Raw genomic sequence first — 14691 nt, 5'->3', positions numbered from 1 at the left:
ATGACCTAGAGGGGTGGGATGGCGGGGGTGGGGTGGGAAGGAGGTCCTAGAGGGGAGGGGATATGGGTATACACATAGCTGATTCACTTCATTGTACAGCAGAAACTAACACAACATTGAAAGCAATTATACTCCAAGAAGAAAACAGAAAAAAATGTTATATAAAAAAATGACAGTTCATCTTTGTTTCTTCTGTCAGCATGGAAAGCTCTAAGCAACTGTTAGTGACTTTACCTTGCAATTCTAGAGCGAGGCAGGGAAATTCACTGTCAGAAATGTAAAGCAATCTCATGATCATTTTCAGGAGCATGAATGTTGTTCAAATGCCTTGTGTCTGCGTGGGGAGGGCCTGACTCGCGCATTCATTCAGTTAACCTATCTGTTTGAGCACAGGTCAGGTGATCACGGCCAGTATTGCAGATATCATTGCAAACTACTCATTCAAGGATATCCTAAGGAAATTGGCTGGAGAAAAGCAGACAGAAGTGGCTCCAGCTTCCTACGATGACAGTTATCTTGGTGAGATGCATTGCTTGAGATATTTGTGATTTCTCAAAAGACACGCATACGAAATGTTGAGGCAAATTTTATCCCTCACTTATCTGATAATATATGGCACCTTAAGGAAATTTTCTTACTAGCTTGAAGTGGACTCTTAACTTTCTTGTCTTTTGATTCAGCTGTTATGTATAGTCGACATAGTTTGATAGCTATTTTTTTTTTTTTTTAAATGTAGCTATTTTATAGGTTCCCTGACAGTCTATTGCACATAAAATATTTTGCCAGTTGTAGATATTGTGTATCAGTGAGGATGCCCTGTGCTACCTGGGCGAAATGATGATAGTCTTTTCCAGTTTCTAGAAAGAACACAAAGCTTGCCAATTGCTGAAATGTTCTCAAAATGTGGAGCCACACAGGGCCATTTCATCACTATTGTTTCTTTGATATTGTATTGGCATTTTGATTCCTTAATGAACTTTAAAAAAGTGTAGCTCTCTTTTATCAGCTTACCTCATTTTAGAGCCAAGTAAAATTTGTGGGGAATTATCATCAAAGGTTCAAGTACAAATTGACTCTTGCTACGGGCACTTGTCATCAACCTCTGCAAGGCTTAAGTCCTGTGCTGCTGCAGTTGCTGACCTTCAACACCCCGCTGAAAGGAGTTCAGGGTGGAGAGCAGAAATGAGGCCCTCTATACTCTGGGAAAACTGGCAGAACAAGTCTTCAGATAGTTAGATATTCTCAGGAGATGATTTTATGAGCCCCAGTTCCTGTATCTCCTCATATCTAGAAAAGCACGAAATTCCTTCATGGTGACGACTGCTCCTTTTGACTAGCAGAAACCTTCAGTGAAAAATTATGTGCTTAATTGCATATACTCCCCCTTCACCAAAATTGCAATATATACTGACCTTCCTTCCTAGCTCTTTGGAGCAATTGCTTAGAGCTATCTGACATGCTGTCTCCTGAGCTATAGTCCTCATTTTGCCCCAAATAAAACTTAATTTGCAGCTCTCACATTGTGCATTTTTCTTAGGTCAGCAAAGGTATTAAGAAGTAGGCCTTGTTGGTGATCAGAAATAGCAAAACCTTAGCGTAAGAGTTAACCTTTTAGAATAATGATATCTGATTATGATGAATCAGCAGCTCTTGAAATGCAAAGACCACCATTCACACCTAAAGATGAGCAATGGAGCATTCCTACTTCCAAAAGGGACCTCAGAATCCAATCATGTAGCCACACTCAGAAGGCACAGATCTCTTATACTTCTGAGATTTAGTGTACATCTTGGCTTGATTAGTTTTTCTCTTTATAGAATTCTAGACTTTTATATTACAGTATTTGTCAGGATTTCTGCACAGAGCAGTGCTATGATAGTTCTTTCGTGTTTCTAGATTATAGATCGTTTGTAAAGGCATCAAAGTCTGATTCTCTTGTCTCTTTTCTTTAAAACAGGATATTCAGTTGCTGCTGGGGAATTTACTGGGGACTCTCAGCAAGGTGAGAGACATGGTTGAAATCAAGCCATCTATAAAACATGGGGGAGAGTAGAGTGACCTGAAAAGCTCTTTTAGGAATGTGATTTTTAAATGATTCTGAAACTTTTAATCAACATTACATTTAAATAACTTGATAGCATTGTAGCCATATGAGGCTGCAGGCTCCAAAGTTCCTAGTATGATGGTTGATTTCTATTTTTTTCCCCAAACTTATTTATTTTTTATTGAAGGAAAATTACTTCACAATACATTTCTGTTTTTTAACAAAATTCTGAATGTTTATGGGATGTGAGAAGCTGTGGTGGCCATGTATCTCAGCTAGCATAATACCCCTTCATCTTTATTATTTGACAAGTCCGATCCTGAAATAAGTCAACTCCATTTTCTCTGACCATGGTGTCTTTAGGTGCCCATAGTAAACATCCATACATGTATCTATACATGTACCCATGAAGCTGGAATGAAGTGTAAGACTAGAATCTCTACTCAACACTCAACATCGCTATTTGAATGGCTTTTGCAAACTTAATGTGCTTATACCCGAACTGATCATTCCATTTAAACGTGCTCTCCCTTCCATCAGCTCCATCTCAGCAAGTGACAATGCCATCCTCCAAGCTGCTCAAGCAAAATACTTTGCAAGTCATCCTTGGATTGTGCCCTTTCCTCCACTCCCCACCCTTATCCAATCCATGAGCCAGTTCTGCTAACTAAACTCAAAAGACAGCCAGAATCTGACTCTCACATCCTCCACAGCCCCCACTCTCAGGTCTCCAACACTTTTGCAGTAGCTTCCTAACTGGTCTCCCTGCTCTCGTCTTTGCCCTCCTGTAGTCTAGATCCAGTAGGCAACTGGTCCTTTAGGAACAGAAGTCACATTGTGTTACTTCTTTGCTGAATGGTTCCCCAATTCATTCAGTGTAAATCCTGAGTCTTCACAATGACCTAAAAGACTCTGTTCATGAGATCCTGTTTACTGTAACCTCATCTCCTTGGCCTTTACTCCTCACCCCAGCCATCCTGCCCTCCTTGCTGTTCTTTGAATTCTCCAGACACACATCTATCTCCAGACCTTTGCACGTGTTGTTCCTTCTAATTAGAATATATGTCTCCCAGATCTCCATAATATTTACTCCCGCACTTTCTTCAGTTTTCACTAACCTGTCATCTTCTTGCCAAGATCTCCCCAGCCACCAGGTAAATCGTAATTCCTTCCTCCTCCCAATTTGAGCACTCCCAGTACCATTTTACCTGCTTAGTTCTTCTACTCTACACTCATCCCCTTCTAACATGACATTTAATGGCCTCTACTTTTCAAATTAACTGCCTCTTCCAGCTCAAGTATAAACTTTATGAGAATAGAGAATTTTGTCTTCATTCCCTGCTATAGCCTGTGGTTGCCTGTCAATGTTGATTGAATGAGTGAATTTATTGATACTACTTAAAAGTCCAACATCTAAACCCAAAAGAATCTTCTCTGATTATTAACACTCCCAGAGCATGAATGCCCAACTCTGCTAGAGTTTAGTATGTGGGGTAGAATTAATGCTAGAATTTGTGCTATACATTTAGGAGCAGGTTTGAGGATAGGGAAATTTGAATGGAAGGGGACTTTTTTCCCAGGCTCCTTTCCTTTAAATTATACTAACATTTTAACCCCAAATGAATCAAAGGATAGTTTAGATTTACAGAACTGAGAACTGGAAAGATCTTTGATAATCAATCAGTTCCAACTCCTGTCTTTTGTAGGTGACTGGAAAAAGTTAGGTTCCAGGATTGATTCTGGGTTTATGGAAGACCCAAGGACTAAAACCATTGCCTTCAGAATCTAGAGTCATATCATTGTGCATTGGAACATGCGGCCCCCTTTTCACCAGAGTTACTTCTTTTACCTCTATTATCAAAGCTTCCTTCTTTGCATACTCTTGGCTACGAGGATTCCCTAGAATTCTGTTCCAGGGTGGCCAGGCTCAATCATTTACGATATGTGGTTTCTCCTTAGGTAACTGAAATTGCTTCAACACTGTCCCTGAGTGGGACACGAGATGTTATTTTGTATACTAGTACAGGAGACTAGTTCAGAAGACAGTGAAAGCTGGAGAAACCAGAGTAAAAGGTTTAACTGACAAATCACACACAGATCTGAGAAGACAGGCTTATGTTCTAGAGGCTGAAACATGGAGGCTCTGGTGGAGACAGGTGATTCTCAAAGTACAATTTTGAGTCCCCTGTTTCCTTTTTCTGTAGCAGAGGCAAAGGCCAGTGCAAAACTGTAACTTCAAACTTCCATCTGTCTAAGTGATCCATGATAGTTACTTATTCAAGAAGTACCGTCTTTAGCTGATTTGTTGCATAGCTTTAAAGTGGACCATGTAATTGACCTTCTAAATGACTTCTCATCACAGAATTGGTTGCTGGAGTCCCAAGAGGCGCACAGAGTTTTGGATATGTGAGTACTGAGAATGTGCTGTAGGATATTTTGCATATGTGCAAAGAATCATGTTTTGTAATCATTTTAAAGATTTAAATCTCTGAAATCGTTTAAAGTGCCCTTAAAGATCCACACGTGTTTGCTTATGAAAAGGGAGACTAGATTCTTTTCTGATCCATGTATAGGATCAACTCCATCATTTGTGGGACCCAGTGTGAAGTGAAAATGTCTGGCCGCTTGTTTGAAATTCTTAAGGATTTCAGGATAGTGACAGCTGGGCTATCCAAAGGATAGGGCTCATCTGAGTGTAGGGCCCTGCCTGACTGCACAGGTCACATACCCAAGAAGTTAGGCCTGTCCTTGTGCATAATTTGGGAGTAATTGCAGAGGATCCCATTGTTGACATGATCAGCATTTTAATATGCCTCACACAGTAAACACAATAAGGTCGATTGTTATGTCCCTGGTGTATTAGTTTTCAAGGGCTGTCATAAGAAATGACCCCAAATTGGGTGGCTGATAACAACATAAATTTGTTTTCTCCCAGTTCAGGAGGCCAGAAATCTGAAATCAAGGTGTGATGGCAAGGTCATGCTCCCTCCCACACACACAGGAGAGGACTCTTCCTGCCTCTTCCAGCTTCAGGTGGCTCTGCCTTCCCTTGGCGTGTGGCAGCTTCATCCCCATCTCTGCCCTGGCCTCCGTGTGGTCTTCCTCCATCTATGTCTGTGTGTCCTCTCCTCCTTTTATAAGGACACCTGTCATTGGACCCAGGGCCCACCCTAAATCCACTATGATTTCATTTCAAGATCCTTAACTTTACTTATTTCATCTACAGAGACCCATAAGCTCATCTTCTGAAGTTCTGGAAAGATACAAATTTTGGAGAGCTACTATTCACACTCATTACACTAGTTGCCATAAAAATAGGAAAGGAACATAACTAGATCTTGTGAAAAGAAAAGCATTTAAAATAATTTTTCAAAGTCTGGTCAGCCTGTAATAACTATAGATTTTAGGCTGGCTGGATAGAATTTAAAAGGAATATTTTTGCTATATGTATGACACTTTCATTTTTTTTTTTGCAAGAAGCCATAATCATCAATTTCCCATAGTAGTATATGTACAGAAATGAAATTTAGACTAAATTTTTGATTAGATTAACTGACCATTAGATTAGTTGCTGTCAACATTCTTGAATTCAAATATCATTTCTTTACATCCAATTAGTGAGTGTGCATTCTGTCTGAAAGAATTCCAGAAACCATAAACAAAAAGTTCAATTGAATTTTTTTTAAGATCATTCTATGGGCTTACTTATTTTTTTTACATATAGAGCCAACTGTTTATGACTTTTCACAAACATTTATAACGGGTTTCAGTTATACTTTTAAAAAAGTTCTCCAGTTCTATGCCAAATGAAATAACCTATCTAATTTCTCTGATTTCAGGTTTCAATCATTAACTCTACAGATATGACCTTTATTCAGAATTTCACTGGTGAACAGGTAAAGACATTTTAATGCCAAATAGTGAATGTCACTCTGCACTATTATAATATTCATATTATTCATTTATAAAATAAATATTTACCTAGTACTTACTATGTTCTAGAAACTCTTCTAAGCACTAGGAGTATAACCATGTATCAGACAAGATCCCAACTCTAACACAGCAGTACAGGAGAGGCAGTTGAGGAGATAACAGTTAATTAATAAACGAGTATGTGCCCATGATGATTTCAGATACTGCTAGGTGATGTAAAGGCAGAATATGCTCCCTAAAAGCTAGTGGGAAGCTGCTATATAGCACACAGAGCTTTGTGGTGACCTAAATGGATGAGATGGGGCGTGGAGTGGGAGGGTGGTCAGGAGGGAGGGGATATGTGTATACATACAGCTGATTTACTTCATCATACAACAAAGACTAACATAATATTGTAAAACAGCTATACCCTAATTAATTTTCCAAAAAGCCACTAATTGCTGAAATCCTAGAACAGTCCTGTTATGTTGCAGTCCTGTATGTAGTCTGCCTGGTGATTAGTTCTGGGTACCCACCTCCCCTCTGAGAAGACACAAGCTTCTTCTAGGTTTCACATATTGGTCAGAGTCAACGGGTCTGGACTGTCCTCCTGCCCTCATAGTAAATGGAACCCTCCCCAACCCCAAAATATATGGAAGATGACAAAGTCTCTGGTTCTGGTCCCTTCCTCCCAGGGACTAGATTTTTTCCCCTTACCCACTGTCACTGGCTAGGGTCTTATTATCAATGGGTCAATTCTCTGAAAGCAGGCTGCTGGTATCCTGATAACCTGGGGTCACGCTTTATTCCCTACTCTGGGTTTTCCTGGGTCTTATGACCTGTTGAAATTTGTCACATTTTTTTTAAAGGATGAATGTGGCCCTGTTGTGTAAGGGAGGCAATTCTAAACTGAGTTAGTCTCTCTAGGCCACCAACTTTCTCTCCTAACCACCAACCCAGGTTCTAGAAGCCTCACATTTGAATCTGGCCAAGTGACCGTCTTGGCCTGCTGGATCCCAGGAGGATCCAGGTTTAAGATCCTGAAATGCTCAGCTCTTAGCTAGACACAGAAATTTGGAATCATGTATTTGTCAAGCAATTTTGATAGTTTTTTTTAAGAATACAGAGCATTTTTGACATTTCTGCCCTAATTGGGGCTTTACTCTATCCATCACTGTGCAGTTTTCAACAAAGCATTTAACAGTGTCTCTAATGAGACTCTTGTGGTAAATACAGAGATATAAGGCTGCGATGATTGTGCAGTTGGGTGAGTTTATACATTTTGAACAACTATTCTCAAGTGGCGATAATTAATGGTGTATGAAAACATGGCAAGACTTCTCTCTTGTCTTTTTGTTTTACATTTTTACCATTAACTCCTTAAACATTGTTAAATTTGGCCTTTCTGTAACTTTTCATCCTCAATACCACCTAGCTCTTCAATCTTGAACCTCAGAACTTAATACATAAATGATGAAATTCCTCTGAGTGAGGTCACACAGTACCACACAGGAATTAAGAATTTCACTACATGTGTGCAGAATAAAGAAAAGACGTAGGAGAACTGAATTACTTCATGACACAGTCAAATGAGGCATTCATTTGCTCAACAAAGAGAATTTTGCACCTGGTACCTGGGGCTTAGTCCATAAAAATACTGTAGACTGGATGGCTAAAGCAACAAACATTTATTTCTCATGGTTCTGGAGTCTGAGAAGTCCAAGATCAAAGGGTAGTCAGATTTTGTGTCTAGTGAGAGTCTGCTTCCTGGTTCACAGCCATCGTCTCACTACATCCTCACTTGGAGGAAGAGACAAGGCATCTCTGTGGGGTTCCTTTTCTGTGGACATGCATCCAGTTCATGAGGGCTCCACCCTCATGACCTAATTACCTCCCAAAGGCCCCACCTCCTATAACAACCATATATGTTTGGAATAGAGAAAAGAAGTGGCAGAATTAAATTACTGTGTTACACTTGTTAACTCATCTGTTTCTTTCTTCTGCAAAGAGTACCTGGCACCTACCCTGAGTTACACCTGGTCAGACAATGCAGATACAAGAATGAACAACACAGACCAAGATCTCTGCCTTCCGTGGAGCACACTTCACAGTAGACTATAGGCTGATTAAATTTGGAGGCGATTGGAGGCTAAATAAGCTAAGACGTTGGATGGCAGATGCGGAAATGAGAAACCCTGGCCGTCAAGAACTATGGGCCAAATCTGAAAAGATTATAAATCTTGAAAGCATAAATTGAAAAACAGAAATATAAGAGCTTGAATGTGGAAAGATTAGGTACACTGGTTACACTCACAAAAGTCCTAGAAACCTTAACAGATGATAAACTCAGTTTGAATTGATACTGAGACATGGTTTAGCCCCAGATGAAAACATTTTTATGCTTCAGTGGTACAAAGAGACCAAAGTAGAGAGTGTCTGTCCTACTTAAGTTCTGTCAGTGTGCTCATGGGGTGTCATCTTTTCTTTGGTATCACATATCTGTAAGCAAGATGGTGAGCTGCAATCATTTCCATGTGAGATTTCATATGGAAATGGAATTAGATTTATTCTATGATGTTCAGGATTGTAGAATTAGGCAGGAGGATTGAGGACTAGATATTATAGAAGGACCAGTTTTAGCAAAGAGTATTCTACAAGTTGTATCTGCAAATTGAATGGATTGATTGTTGAACATCTCCAGAGGTTGTCCGAGCAGATGTCCAGGGCTGTTGTGAGGAACATTATGCATTAGGTCAGGGGTTAAACTAAATGACTCTTAAGACTCTGTCCACGTCTAAGGGTCTATGAATTTAAATGCAAAAAATGTGCTGCAATGTGGCTAATCTTTTCAGGGAAAATTGAGAGATGACTTTTTGAACACAAAATATGTTATTTATGGTTTTCCTTTGCAGATGGCATCTTATTTTGGATATACAGTTGCAGTATCAGATGTTAACAATGATGGGTAAGTTTATAAGAACTTCCTCACTCACTGAATATTATATTCATCTTTGAAGATGTTATATTTTTTTCTTCATGAAATACATCCTTCTATATTTCCTCAACAAGATAGAGGCTCTCTTGTTTTTTTTTTTTTGTAGTTCAAGGCAAGAGGATATAACTACTGAAGAACTCTCTATCATCTGTTTTAATGTCTTTACCACATCTGCACTTCTAAGAAAACACTATTTTACTTGGTTTTATCTTTAATTTCATGAATTGAGTAGTCCTTGGCCATTTGAAATCCATAGCCATTGAGGAATTTGCTCATCTCTCCTTTCAGCACATGATTCATTCATAAAACATTTGCACATAAATATTGTTTCTCCTGTTATTGCATACTAGTGACATCCATGCAGAAGGTAAAATAAGAATGTTATGTTTTCAGATTATGGTAGTAAATTACAATTGAACTTGGATCAAACAGCATGATAAATTATGGTTGTGTTTAAGTCATTACTTCAAAGAAACTTATTATTAAGCATCTCTCTGATCCACTAAAAGCACCTGACAGATTAAACAAATGATTAAATAAGAAAACCAATAAATTGAGATGAACTGATTATCCATCCAAGAAGTATTGTTGGAGCACCTACTGTATGCCAGACATAGTTCTTGGGTGCTCAGAATGTAGTGATGAATAAGGAAGAATAGGGCTCTGCTTTCATGGAGCTTACATTTTCGTAAGCAGCACATCTATGAAAAATCTTAACTGTGTTCCCAGATCTGGGCTAAGCACTTTAGATACATCATTGATAGACATTAGCTATGACCTCAGTATAGCTAGAAATGAACTTTATTTATTATGTGATGGCCTATGATTGGAGATAAGTTTGGTAACTTTTGTATCTTTTGGAAAATATCTTTTTTTTATTCTTTCATTCAGCATATATCTGTTGAGCAGCCTTTAAACACCAGCACTGTTCTAGCACTTAAACCTGTGTTTAAGTCTTTACTCTGTTTTGGCTTTGATGAGAATCTGTTTATTAAATGTGCATTTTATTAGTTTCCATTATTTTTATAAAGAAATTCAGACTTCTACTTTACAAAAACATAAAATCATAATTTCAGTTATTTTTACCCAAAGAACTTTAATATTGTCCTTAATGATGCTAAAAAAATCAGTTATCAATGGTTTTTAATGTCATGGCCTATAAGAAAAATCAGTTTGTTGGATTATATTAAAACTAGGCATATTAGGCTGCTGTATTTCACTGTCGTTAGTTTAACTCATAAATAATTTTAGAGAGTCTATAATTCCTACAATTTTTTAAATTCACAAAGCCCTTTCTAGCTTTCCCAGCATTTATCAGTGATTAAAGAATGCTAAGTGAACATTATTTAGCAGAGATCCATACTAGAATTGAAATTTAATTCTTATTCTTTACCCAATTTCTAATTTTCGAAAAGTCTTTTTTTTTTAAAATAACCCAAATCTTTCAAGTCCTAGACGCAAGTGAATGTTGTGCAGTAACTCAGAGTAGGATTAAGAACATCACTGAGCTAACTGATCATTCACGGTTCAGAGGTTAGGACCCAGTTCTGTGGGATTGAAGCAGACTTTCCTTTCTCCATCCGAGGGATAATTAAGTACTAGTGTACGTGAGATCACCTAGTAAACTCGTCATCCTGTCTATCCACTATGCAACAAAAGCAAAGTCCCTACAAATGCTCCAAAGCCCACCACTGGGGAAAAAAGGCAGTGTCATTAACTACTGTGACCAAATTAATAAACTGGTGAGGATTTCCCCAGTATTCTTTTTATTTAAAGAAACACCCAGGTATCAGAAGTGGACTTCAAAAATTTAGACTAAACAGTTGCGTGCATGCTGATTGGTCATTGATAGGGTCCAGCCTGGGACTGTTTTGAAAATATTCACAAGCTGCTGAAATTAATTTCAGTTTAGTTATCTTAAGACAGCCAGAGCAGTGAAGTCTTTCTGTGTAAACTCTGTTAGGAATTTCTAGACAAACTTAACAACAAAGGGAGATAGTATTTTCCTCTTGAACTTAAGCAGATCTGTTTTTTATTTTCTTATGGCTTTTTGACCCTTTTAGTACTTATGCTATTTCAGAAATTCACAGAAATACAATTTAATCCACTTGGATTGTTCTAGCCTCAGCAGATCTCAAAGGAACTAAATTTAGAGATTCTTAGCAATTGGTTAACTTGAGAGCATTTTAGAGAAAATTTATTTGAAAGGAAGCAGCTTTGAGTAACTGTGTTTTGGTGCCAGATTTAGTCCAAGTGGATTCTCTCATAGAGGAGAAATCATTATGACATGATTAAGTAGAAAATCTAGAAACTTAAAGCATAAAGAAGCTGCAGATTAAATTGATTTCTGTAATGTAATTGATAAGCCATATTAGTTTTTGCCTGTCATAAAATAATTATATTGATTAGATATCAATTCTAATATAAAGCCTCCTAACCTGCCTTCTTTTGATAAATAACTACATTCTGAAAATCAGTCTTGGGTATTAGCATACACTAAACTGTTGAGAAAGAAGAAGAAATGGAAAATTTTATGGGTTAAAGTTAAATCAACATATTAAATACTATTTGGCTGTAGAAAACTTAAATTCAGATTTTTCATAATGAATATTCTCATTGATGGGTTCCCTCATCCCCCCTCTCTCACTATATTTATGCTTTGCATTTCAGGAAAATATTTATAATAATTTGTCTCTAAGAACACGTGAAAGGATGAGAACCCGCTCCTTACATTATATTACTAGAGTGGACATAATACTTTTTTAGACATAAAAAAGAGACACAAATGAATACATAGAAACTGAAAGAAAACTATGCTCACATATTAGACAGTTCAGATAAGATGAAGTTTAGTGTATATATCCTACTTTTATACCTTAGATCTCATCCAAACCACCAACATGACCCAAGCAGAGATGGTGGCTTTTCGTGAAAACCTCACCATAAATATTATTTCTTCATCGTTGTTCTTTTTTGAGATTATGTAATATTATATATATTATATACTTTTAGAATAGTACCCAGCTGTTATACAACTGCTTTTTCAGAAGTTCAGTGAAAAGCATCCTTACTAATAAATATTATTAAACTTTAAACTTGAATTGAGTATATTCAAAAAGAGGATTTGAAAAATAAATTTTTAAATAGCCTAATAGCATGCATGGCCTACTGCAGTAGTTTTTCAGTGGCTTTTTGGCCTGTGGGTTCATAATTAGAAATACATTTGACATTGCAACCCAGTGTACACACACAACTGAAACAAAAGGTTTCATGGAAGAATATTTACTCTTATTATGTGCAATGCATTCACTCATTTTCTATTCTATTTCATTTTTTAAAAGTGCTTGTCAAGACCCATTAAATTGATTTCACAATTCACTAATGAGTTGTAAATCAAGATTTTAAAGCACCAGCCTAAACAATAATATATATTGTGATGGTTAAGTAGTATTATTGCTAACATAAAATAATATTGACACTAAGTGCAAAATATTCTACAAGGCACATTGAACCAATTGAATCCAAGACAGTTATTGTCTCTCAGCTTTATGAAAACACAATTATAAATTGAGAACAAATGTCTTTCTCCTTTTTGGCATTTAGAACATTTTAGAAGACATACACTTAAATATCTAGGGAACTGTATCTCTCTGAAAATAAATCAATGTTGTCATAATCCTCCAAGAATCCAAAGATTGCATGGATGTGCTAATCTTTCACAATGACAGGTCGAATGATTTTGCATTTCTAGAACTCCTCCCCAGTGTTGGCAGTGGGAAACAGTGAGACGATGTGTCAGTCCCCTGTCATCTTGATATCCTCAGGGACCAATTGTATGGCTTTGTTCCTTCTTTGAAGAATGGGAAAATGGTCCCCATCAGTCTCTGCACTAGAGAACCAGTGGATTTAGATGTCTTTGAACTACAAGGCAGCAGCACACACAGTTAGGTATTTAACAAATACCTCTTTATCCTGGCAATAATAATAACAGAAATACAAAAAATAACAAATAGCTCTTCATCCTGGCAATAATAATAACAGAAATTTTAAAAATAAATTAATGAGAAAATAAAGATTTTCCTCTAAGGAAAATCCCGAGGCTTGGAATAGCCCCAATCCCTACCTCCCTCTTGGCCCAGACTATGGAAGCAGAGGGAGAAAAGGCATTTGGAATATTTTTAAGAAAATGTTTTACCTAGTGGCTCAGTCAGTAAAGAATCCACATGCAGTGCAGGAGATGCAGGTTCAATCCCTGGAAAAGGAAAATGGCAGCCCACTGGGCAGATCCCCAGGAAAAGAAAACCGGCAACCCACTCCACTATTCTCGCCTGGGAAATCCCATGGATGGAGAAGCCTGCCAGGTTATACTCCAGGGGGTCACAAGAGTCAGACACGACTGGGTGACTAAACCACCACCACCAGCAGCAATCAACTGCTATTTCTTTCTTGAAATGTTATCAATCTGAAAAATTATCTACTAGTTTTCTGTGATAATATCTACTTTCACAAAGAAAAAACCTAAATTTGCATTTGGAAGGAAAATTTTGTTTTCTGCCTTTCCAGCCAGTATGAGAACCTTCTCTGGCCTCTGTTTTATTTAAATGGAGGTGCCAAAAGAAAAGAGGAGGACAGCCTTTATTTTAAACCTTATCACTGCAAGAAAACTTCATAATATAAATGCATAATTAAAGAAATTGTGGACAAATTCTCATCCAGGTTTTCAAAAACCTAGTTAGGTCTTTCTGATATGTTTTACTTGTGTAAGTACTTTTCCTGGAAATAGGCTAAAAAGCTGAAAAGAGTGAAATATCTGTGGTTTTCTTAAAGTAGTCATTTTTAACATAGTTTGAAAGATTCAATGTGATAATTCAGCAACTCTTATTTTCTTACGGCATTCTATTCTGAAGACATAACAGAGCGATGAAAGAAAGATGACTGTAAAATGTCTCCTGGAAAAGGAAATAAACCAGTGGCAATATACTCGTCTTGTTGATTAGAAGTCTACCCAAAAGCAGCTCATGTCTGTGCTGTTCTCTCTCTCTGTTCCCTGTAGGATGGATGACATACTGATTGGGGCCCCTCTCTTTATGGAACGTGAATTTGAGAGCAGCCCCAGAGAAGTAGGGCAAGTTTATCTGTATCTGCAAGAGAGTGCTCTCGTCTTCAGAGACCCGCAGGTGCTTGCAGGCACTGAGGTTTTCGGGAGATTCGGCAGTGCTGTGGCACATTTAGGAGACCTGAACCAAGACGGATACAATGGTAATGTACACCACTGCATGGAAATTACGTATGTGCCGTAATATCGTGTTACTGTTACATGAAGTAAGCAACAGACTTCACAGTGCTGTATGTGAAACAGTTCTTAAGATTGGTCTTTAATAAATTATCTAAAATTTCAAGATAATTTAAACTTTATTTAGTTTGGGCTATTATAGATGTTGGGGCTTCCCAGATGGCGCAGTGGTAAAAGAATCCACCTGCCAATGCAGGAGACACAAGAGATGTGGGTTTGATCCCCGGGTCAGGAAGATCCTCTGGTGGGGGAAATGGCAACCCAATCCAGTATTCTTGCCTGGAAAATTCCATGGATAGAGGAGCCTGGCCCAGGGATCAAAGACAGGATGCCTTCCAAGTACCCTCTTCTCAGTAAAACATGGCAGCTCACATAAAATTTTGCATACATTTTTAGGACCTTTAAATTAAGGACCAAGGTATAATGGATTTCTTGACATTCAAGGGA

The 14691-nt window shown here is 37.8% G+C and overlaps 1 protein-coding gene across 1 annotated transcript in view; it reads left to right on the top strand.

Annotated features, from left to right (window-relative positions):
* The window catches only part of ITGA8 (integrin subunit alpha 8), a 188074-nt gene that overhangs the window by 42078 nt on the left and 131305 nt on the right, over nt 1–14691 (top strand). Inside the window, exons 7-12 of the mRNA XM_061126283.1 lie at nt 394–519; nt 1958–2002; nt 4407–4450; nt 5884–5940; nt 8869–8921; nt 14005–14210. Of these exons, the coding sequence (XP_060982266.1) occupies nt 394–519; nt 1958–2002; nt 4407–4450; nt 5884–5940; nt 8869–8921; nt 14005–14210 (531 nt within the window). The remainder of the gene's footprint in view (nt 1–393; nt 520–1957; nt 2003–4406; nt 4451–5883; nt 5941–8868; nt 8922–14004; nt 14211–14691) is intronic.

The sequence above is a fragment of the Dama dama genome, chromosome 23, assembly GCF_033118175.1.
Source record: "Dama dama isolate Ldn47 chromosome 23, ASM3311817v1, whole genome shotgun sequence".
NCBI classification, from domain to species: Eukaryota; Metazoa; Chordata; class Mammalia; order Artiodactyla; family Cervidae; genus Dama; species Dama dama.
The sequence above is the reverse complement of the archived record's forward strand: the minus strand, read 5'-3'. Positions and strand labels throughout refer to the sequence as shown.